The sequence below is a fragment of the Myotis brandtii genome, unplaced genomic scaffold (genome assembly GCF_000412655.1).
Source record: "Myotis brandtii unplaced genomic scaffold, ASM41265v1 scaffold1466, whole genome shotgun sequence".
NCBI classification, from domain to species: domain Eukaryota; kingdom Metazoa; phylum Chordata; class Mammalia; order Chiroptera; family Vespertilionidae; genus Myotis; species Myotis brandtii.
This window is the reverse complement of record NW_005355270.1, coordinates 62,606-71,422: the sequence shown is the minus strand read 5'-3', so window position 1 is coordinate 71,422 and position 8,817 is coordinate 62,606. Positions and strand designations below refer to the sequence as shown.

The window sequence follows — 8,817 nt, the reverse complement described above, 5'->3', positions numbered from 1 at the left end:
CGTCGGGATAGGGGCGTGGTCGTCGGGATAGGGGCGTGGTCAGGTGCTGCCTGGTGGTGGGGCCTGGCTGGGCCTGGGGGGCCGGTGTTGCTGGAGGGGCCACTCCCTGACGTTCCCCCAGGTGTCCCGCTGCAGCCTGCGTTATTTGGCGCTGATGGTGTCGCGGCCAGTGCTCAGGCTTCGGGAGATCAACCCCCTGCTGTTCAACTACGTGGAGGAGCTGGTGGAGATCCGGGTGAGGCCGGGTGGGGGCAGCTACCTGTGTTGTGGGAGCAGAGGAGAGACACACCTGCTTAGGTTACTGGCCCGTCACCTGTCCTCTAGGCCCAGAGGAAATTTGAAAATTTCTAGTAGCCACATTGAAAAAGTAAGAAGAAGCCAGTAAAGTTATTTTGAATAACATACTTATGTTACCCAATATACCAAAAGATTGTTTGAATATAATCACTATACCTTATTAAGACACTAGAGGCCTGGTGCATGAAATTCTTGCACGGGCAGAGTCTCTAGGCCTGGCCGGCGATCTGGGCCTCTTGGGGCAGTCTCACCCAGTCCCATTCGGGGTCAGGCCGACTGGAGCCTGCTGGCTGCCAGCTGCCGGCCAGGGCCTTCTGGCTGGGGGGAGGGACCTGCTGGCAGGGGGGAGGTTGGCTGTGGGAGCGCACTGACCACCATGGAGCAGCTCCTGTGTTGAGCATCTGCCCCATGGTGGTCAGTGTGCGCCATAGCGACTGGTCGTTTCAGTTGTAACAGTCGCTTAGGCTTTTATATATATAGGTTACATTCTTTTTTTTTTTTGTCCTCCGTCTTTTAATTCCCTGTGCCTTTTACACGTGTGGCAATCTGGTCAGCCCAGCCAGCTCCAGTGTCAGGAGGGACGTGGCTGGTGGGGCAGCCGGGAGAGGTGCCAGGCATCTCCCTCGCCCAGCGGTACCAGGCCCGGAGGTGGTCAGAAAGGATCAGACTGCATTTACAGGGCAGGTGACTCCGGCAGAGCCCAGGCCACCTGGGCTGCGGAGGGCTCTGCATCCCTCTCAGATGTGTGGGTAGAGCCACAGGGTGACGGAGCCTAAGCGTCCTGGCTGGCCTGGAAACCGTGCTTTGCCCTTGAGCCTGGCAGGAGCACTCACAACAAGGCCCTTCCTGGGGGTGTCAGATGACACGACTCCCTCCAGGGCAGCCCCCACGGCCACACAGAAGTGCCAGGGGCAGCCCTGCCCTGGCCTCGGGCCCACCTGCCTCTCTCATCCACAGAAGCTGCGCCAGGACATCCTGCTCATGAAGCCATACTTCATCACCTGCAAGGAGGCCATGGAAGCACGCCTGCTCCTGCAGGTGAGACGCCCGCCCAGGGAGGTGTGAGGGCAGGTGGGAAACAGCCAGACAGAGGAGGGCCCGTCATGCGCCGGTCTTTTTCAGATGGCTCGGCAGTTTGTGTTGGCACAACAGCTTTTAGCAGAGGGCCTTCCACACTGTCCCAGGCAACACCAGGTCTGTCAGGAGCAAACAGGCATTCCACCCAAAAAGTGTTCTCCGATCATGTCAGTGTGTGGTGCTGTGAGAAGCAGGCAGCGTCCCTGCAGCCTCTGTGTGACTCTCCATGACGGGCAGGGTGGACCACGAAGCACACTTTTCAAGGCTTACCTATTCGTTCCACCAATATTCACTGAGTGCCTGCTGTGGGCAAACACTGTTGTAGATACTGGGGCGAAGTGAACAAAACAAGATCCTTGCCTCGTCTCAGAGGGGGCCCTTCAGGGGGGAAGATAAGAAAAATTAGCTGTTCATGAGGTTGGTGAGATTTGTGGACAAGAGGAGGCAGAGAAGGGGATGGGAATGTTGGGGTCAGGACGGGAGGAAGAGCTGTGTGCCAGGCAGAGGTGGGGTGCGTGGGCAGCAGCAAGGTGGCCAGTGTGGCTGGAGGGGCTGACGCCTGTTTCTTCCATGAGCTCCCAGGACCCGGACGGTGGGTGGGCAGGGGGAGGGGCCCTCCTGGGGCTTGGAGTCATGGCTGCTGGCCCCGTAGCTCCAGGACCGGCAGCATTTTGTGGAGAACGATGAGATGTACTCAGTCCAGGACCTCCTGGATGCCCACACGGGCCGCCTGGGCTGCTCGCTCACCGAGACCCACACGCTCTTCGCCAAGCACATCAAGCTGGATTGTGAGGTGGGTGCCCCGCTGAGGAACAGGCATCTCTCCTCGCCCAGCCCCCGGAGCAGGGAGGGTGGTGCGCCCTGGCTTCAGGTGCCCTCTGGAGCAGCACTGACTTGCTCCCACCCCCACCTCCACCCCCACCCCCAGCGGTGCCAGGCCAAGGGTTTCGTATGTGAGCTCTGCAGAGAGGGTGACGTGCTGTTCCCCTTCGACAGCCACACATCCGTGTGCAGTGACTGCTCCGCCGTCTTCCACAGGTGGGTGTGGCCCCACCCCACCCCCAGCCACAGGGAGTGGGGCGGGGGAAGATGTTTGGGGCTTGGTCTTTGTTGCCTGGTTTTCAAAGCCCTTTGCCTTGATCCTGAGATAGGGCGTTAGGCCCTGATGTGTGTGCCTGAATCGCAAGATCCACTGAGACAAGCACCTGTGGGGCTGGGGAGGGCCCCGGTGTGAGCCCCACAGCTGTCCTGCTTCCCTATCCCCAGGACTGAGTTGGCCTCTCAGGATTAGCATAGGCCACGGTGTCCTAAACCTAGTTCTGGCACTTCTAATGTCCGAGTGATATTTTTTCCAACTTCTCTAGGCTAAAAGAAATACCTAATGTTTTGTTCATTAAGTATTTAGGTTAAACAATGTAAGCATTTATGACCTAAAGACTTACTGAATGTTTGGGAAAATAATACACATAGATTGGAAGAAAGTATTTTAACTGTTGAAGAAGCACAATTACTAATAATAGGGAGTCTGCCTGCTGGGCCCTGCACAGCTTCTCACAGTGGCCTCAGATGGGACAGCGCCCCCCCTTCTGCCCACACTGGGTGTTTCCTGCCACTGGCTGTTGGTCATCGCAGCAGCTGACGTCACAGCTTTGAGAACTGGGGTTGCTGTCACAGGAAGGGTTCATGTTGAAGCTGTGAAGTCCCTTGAGCTAGCAGTTTGCATGGTGTGTGACATGTCAAATGCTGCTGTGCCCCCTTCAGAAATTTAGCCCATGGGCCCCTGTGCCTCCACAGTGCCTGGGGCAGAGTGCACAGTGGTGATGGGGCAGGTAGGGTTACCGAGACTCGAAGAGATCCAAGCCAGACTGTCCTTGTCAGACATTGATAGGTGCCAATCACAGGCCCAGCAGGGACATGTGGTACAAACCCTGCTGTGCCCTTTGGAAGACACTGCTTCAGTTTCCCCAACTATAGAGGGAGCCTGGTTAGGAAGCTTGAGGACTCACTGCTAACATCTTATATGCAGAGGCCCCGCCCTGTCCCCAGGGTCTGACCCCGTCTGCCTGTCACTGTCCCCAGGGATTGCTACTATGACAACTCCACCACGTGCCCCAAGTGTGCCCGGCTCATGCTGCGGAAGCAGTCTCTCTTCCAGGAGCCTGGTCCGGACGTGGATGCCTAGAGCCACGGGCACCCCTCCCAAGCCTCTCTGGAGCCCACCCTACCGGTCATTGCCAAAGTTAAGGTGTTTCTTTGCTCTGGACACCCCTGGGGTGCAGCCCCTGGACCTCACCCACTGGGCCAGAGGGTGAAAGCACCACAAAGACCATCAGCCCCCGGTCTTGCTGGGACTCAGGGCTGTGCCTGGCTGTTTCCTGCGTGTGCTGCTGTGAGGGCCAGAATGTGCCCCCTACCACTGCAGGGCTCCATGGTCAGGGGCGTGGGGGAGGGTTTCCGTCTTCCCCATGGTGAAGAGCCCCCCCATGTCCTTGGAGCCAGGCTGCTGGGTCTTGGCTGCCCTAAAAACCCTGGAGGGCTTCCAGGGAGTGGCTGACAAGACCTGAGGATGCCCGCTGCACACCCTCAGCCTTGGCCTGAGACTCATCTGTAGTGGATGGTTGGGATCTCCCTGGAGGCTCCCATCCCCCACCCCTTGTCTCTTTGGGGTCTCCTGGCTGTTCCTGGCCGAGGCTCTTACAGGTGTCCCCCAACGGCCTGGCCCTGCCTCTACGTGTCTCTCCTGTAGATTGGAGGTTGACAGGGCCAGTCCAGGGGTTACCGGATCTTTCTACGCAACATGGAGGGAAGGGGCCGTGGAGCTCTTTTCCCTGGGGGACCAGCTGTGGCTCCTGACTCGGCCTAGCCCGGCTCACTCTGGTGCTCTGAGCTGGGTGGCTGGGGGTCCTGCCTCCAGGTGTGGCTCAGAGAGGTTCCAGAGGTTTGAGTGGCATTTCTGGGGACAAGATTTGCCCTGAGATGGTCTGTCCTGCTACAGTGCCTGTGGAGGATCCGGACAGCTCACGGACCACCAGCCAGGGCCTTGTTGGGGACCCTGAGGTCAAGTGCTGGGAATATTTGCTCCAGTGAGTTCAGGCAGGAAGCCTAGAGTCCATGAAGGAAGATGAGCACGAGGTGTGTGACACCCCATCTGACAAAGGACCCCGGACGGAGGATGAGGCCCACAGTTCTTCCTTGGGGGAGCTGCAGCCAACATCGACATTTGCAGGGATGTTTCATGCATCAGAGACCCTGCCTTTGAGGGGGCGGCCTGGGGGCAGAGTCTTTCCTGCCCTGCCCTGGACTGTGATTGGCTGTCACATACAGGTAGTGGTGGTGGGCAGGGAACACAGCCACTGGGTTCCCCATCACCTTTGACTAGGAAGCCCAAGAGGAGAGGCTGCAGCCAGCAGAAGGGTCAGCTCAGCTTGTTGGCCATTGGCCGACGCAAGGGGTGCTGAAGACAGTGTCATGTGGCGGCTTTAGGGGATCCTCTTGCTGTCTGCTCTGACCTGCCTCAGTGTGACAGCGAGAAGCGGGTCAACAGCAGGTCCTCAGCCTGCCTCTCTTGTAGGGTTGCAGAGGGTTTAACCAGTTACCTACCACGTGTCCAAAACGGAAACCATCCCCACACGCCACAGTATTTTGAATTTAAAAAAATCAATTTGCAATGAATATTACAAAAATAAATAGATTACAATTTGAGTGTTCTTGAATATTTTCAGCTGAAAATTCTCACAAAAAATGATTTTAAAGTTGGTCAGAGCTGCCACTTAGGGAAAACATTTTTTTATAGACGCGCGTGGCGTGTGGGGAAGGTCCGCCGCTTGCGTCTGTAGATGCTTATGGCGTACAGGGGTTAAGGGCAGGTGCTCAGATCTGCACCTTCTCACAGCTGCACGTCTGTCTTGGGACAGAAGCCATTCCTGCGTTCATGTGTTAGGGTCAATGTCCAGAAGAAACGCTAGCATGCTGGCATTTGTCGGACAGAATTGGCTTTTTTAATTTATTTTTTTAGCTCCCTCAATTACCTCCTGCCCCAACACCTCTTCTCCACCTATCCCTTCTGGATGACACAGTCTCCAAACAGAATCACATGTGGTCTTTCTGAGTCCACAGCACTCTAACAAGAACCCACAGAGGAACCAGTTTGCACAGCCAGCACCTTACAGAGGAGCAACGAGGGGCACCCAGCTGGAATGATGCTGCAGCCAGTCTCATTAAATCTGTGATCTCTAGACTTTGCTGTGTGTGGTGAGTCAAGGACAGGTCAGGGTTTGTTGACAGGCAAACCAATTGTGGGTTCTAGGAAAAGCCCACAACCTGCCCCATCCAATTGAGTCCCATTAATCTGGTTTGGGGAGAAGCACTCTTGATGGGTGATGAGCTCGGGCATGGGTGTCAGACATAGGCCTGAGTGCTCCATTCCCTTCAGCCTCCATTATCCTATGAGATGGATGAGAACGCAGACTGTCTCATGGGCTGTTTGGGGGCTAGGAGTCACTGATCACTGAGCGGGGCATGCAGAGAATGCTCAGTGTCCTAATGGAAGGATTGTCTCGTTGACCCAGCATCACAAGAACGTCACAGGTCCTGTGCCTGGTACATCTTGTTAGGCCCACTACAAGGCTCTCACTGAAACTCCAGGCTATTCCCGTTACCCTTGGACTACAGGAAACCATACATCCCTACTGCAAGTTATGTCCAAACAGCTGTATATGTCCATTTTTCTACAGAGATATCATCTGCAGATTTGACCAGGATCTCAAAGGGGCTATGACCCAGAGAACCTCGGAAATCTCTGCTCATCACCTATATCCAGTTGCAATCCAGATAAGCTGTCAGCAACCCTATTCCTAAAGGTTTGAACAGCACCTCAGCTACAAATAACTAAAGCTCTACTTTGGATATCAGGGGGAGGATGCAATCTTTCTCCCTTTCAGGTTATGAAGTAGTAATTAACATTTTTACTTAGACTTACAGAAACGTTGCAGAAACATTCCCACGTACCTGTCTCCTGGATGGCCTACATGTAAACAATTTGCCCCATTTGGTTCATTCTTTTCTTCTCTGAACCATCTGACTGTAGGTTGCAGAGGATGCCACTTTGCCTCTCAATACTTGTGTATATTCCTCCCAACCAAGGAAATTACCTTACATGGCCTCGGTGCAATTATCAGAAGACATAAGAAATTAACATTGCTTAACAAGTTGTCATGCGTTATTTTTTAAAAAGTCTACCTTTATCTATTTCTGGACTTGATCTATTTCTGGACCAGTTCTGACTACTAAAGTGCTTTAATTACAGACCCAATGTGTTTTAATGTCTAGAAGTGCTAGTCGCCTCATAGTTTGTTTTTTTTTCATGAGTATTCTAGCATGCAATCTTTTTTTTTTTTTTTACAAAAAAATGTTTTTATTGATTTTAGAGAAGAAGAGAGAGGGGGAGAGAGAGAAGTATTGATTGGTTGCTTCCCATGGGGCCCATAGGGCCTGGGACTGATGAACCCAAAACCTGGGAATGTGCCCCGACTGGGAATTGAACCAGTGACCTTTCAGTGCAAGAGATGACACTCAACCGAGCCACACTGTCCAGGGCTCATGCAAATTTTTTAGAGCACATATTTAAATAAAATTTTAATGACAAAATTTGATACTCAAGTCTCAAAATTAAAATATCAGAAATAGGGTTTTCAGGGATGTTAAATTTCTGGAAGCAGAGAGACTTGGCTGAGCCTCATCCATTGAGGTCATTTTGTTGCTTCTGGCTTTAACTTTTGGTTACACACACTGAAAAACAACCTAAGATAGTTGCTTTAAGCGTTGCTTTTTCTCATTGTACAATTCCCTGTAGCAATTTATGGCACCACCGATTGCCCTTGAAACTTTCAGTTTCCACTCATCATTGGGACTGCTACTGGTAAGGATCTGTAAGCCAGCCTCAAAATGTGAGAGGGCTGCCGAGAGTTCTCCTGTGGTTAGTTGACGCAGAACAGGTTGAGTGTCTTCACTCTCCTCTCCTGCTGGCTCCTGTTCCAGCTGCATCAGCTCCTCATTAGAGAGAGCATCCTCGTGTGACTGTAGCAACTGGTCCACGTCAGCTTCCACAAGCTCTTCAAAAGCCAGGGTCTTGGCAAGGGTCATAATGTTTTTTTGAAGCTGTGCAATGTTATCTGTTTGGGGAAAATTCTGGAACTGAACACACTGGGGCCAAATTTTCTCCCACACACTGTTCATTGTTGCTGGGCTGAGTGCCTCCCAAGCTATTGCGATGTTGTCTACAGCATCCAAGATGTTGTAGTTTCTCCAAAACTCCCTGATCGTAGCTGTATCCTCCCCATCTGTTGCTTCTAGCATGTGCTCAAAAGTCCTTCTCAGGTAGTGAGCTTTGAAGGTGGAGGCTACGCCTTGACCCATGGGCTGGATGGAGTCGGCTGTACTGTCAGGAAGATATTCCACTCTTACATGATCAGACAGGTCACTCAAATTGACTGGGTGGCATGGTGCATTGTCCAGGATGAGCAATGCTTTGTTGCTTAGATTATTTTTGGCACAGTATTTTTCAACAGCAGGACAAAAAAAGTACGTGAACCATTCATGAAAAATGCTCCTGGTTGCCCAGGCCTTTCTGTTTGAGCGCCAAATCACAGGCAACTTGGGCTTGGAGTACCCCTTCAGAGCCCGGGGGTTTTCTGAGTGGTACACCAGTAAGGGCTTCAACTTAAAGTCCCCAGCTGCGTTGCCACCAAGCAGCAGCATCAAACGGTCTTTGGACGATTGAAACCCTGGCTGAGCTTGTTCCTCCACAGAAATAAACGTTCCTTCAGGCATTCTCTTCCAATAAAGCCCTATCTCATCGACATTAAAAACTTGCTGGGGGGTGTACTCACCGTCTTCCATGATGCTTTTCAGCGCTTCCCGGTATGTGTCCTGGTTGCTAGAAGCTATGCTGTTCATCTTGAAGTGGGGCAAACGATGGCGCTCCTTGAACCTCACAAACCACCCTTTACTGGCACTAAAGGTTTCTTTTTGAGACCTTTCCCCTAGTCCACGCTGCAAGTCATCGAACAAGCTCTTAGCCTTCCTTCTCCTGGATCGTGGCAACACTCAGCGGCAGGTTCCCTGGCTCTGGTCTTCCAGCCACAGGCGCAGCCGCCGCTCCAGAGTCTCCATGGCTGCACTTCGATGGCGAGTCAACCGAGAGGCCCTTGAGGGAGTGGCTACTTGTGAACTCACTGTTATTTTTTCTTTACTATCTCGGATCGTCGCCACTGTAGAGACAGCAAGGTCCAAGGCCTTTGCGATCTGGCTGAGCTTCTCGCCTACTTCAAACCGTCGTAACACTTCCAATTTTATGTCGAGGGGAATTGCTTTCCGTTCCCTTTTGGCATTTGGGACGACCTTTGGGGGCCTTTTCCCGGGCATGTTTGCCTCCAGAATGTAGGG

General features: G+C 53.0%; 2 protein-coding genes across 6 annotated transcripts in view; one reads left to right on the top strand and one right to left on the bottom strand.

The window, feature by feature from the left end:
* DEF8 (differentially expressed in FDCP 8 homolog (mouse)) overlaps positions 1–6,680 on the top strand; it is a 15,427-nt gene extending 8,747 nt beyond the window's left edge. For 3 of the 5 annotated variants that reach the window (XM_014535603.1, XM_014535601.1, XM_014535604.1), the window contains exons 8-12: positions 122–235; positions 1,255–1,335; positions 2,027–2,167; positions 2,303–2,412; positions 6,108–6,680. In XM_014535603.1, the coding sequence (XP_014391089.1) occupies positions 122–235; positions 1,255–1,335; positions 2,027–2,167; positions 2,303–2,412; positions 6,108–6,231 (570 nt within the window). In that variant the 3' untranslated portion in view covers positions 6,232–6,680. Of the gene's footprint in view, positions 1–121; positions 236–1,254; positions 1,336–2,026; positions 2,168–2,302; positions 2,413–3,453; positions 5,045–6,107 lie in introns of those variants that run through there. The other 2 variants (XM_014535602.1, XM_005861249.2) reach the window with 2 other exon arrangements.
* A 313-nt stretch (positions 6,681–6,993) lies between these two features.
* On the bottom strand, positions 6,994–8,811 carry CENPBD1 (CENPB DNA-binding domains containing 1). The gene is given in 1 exon segment (XM_014535600.1): positions 6,994–8,811. A coding segment is annotated over 1 exon segment (1,623 nt). The 5' UTR covers positions 8,797–8,811; the 3' UTR covers positions 6,994–7,173.
* Positions 8,812–8,817: the final 6 nt, after the last annotated feature.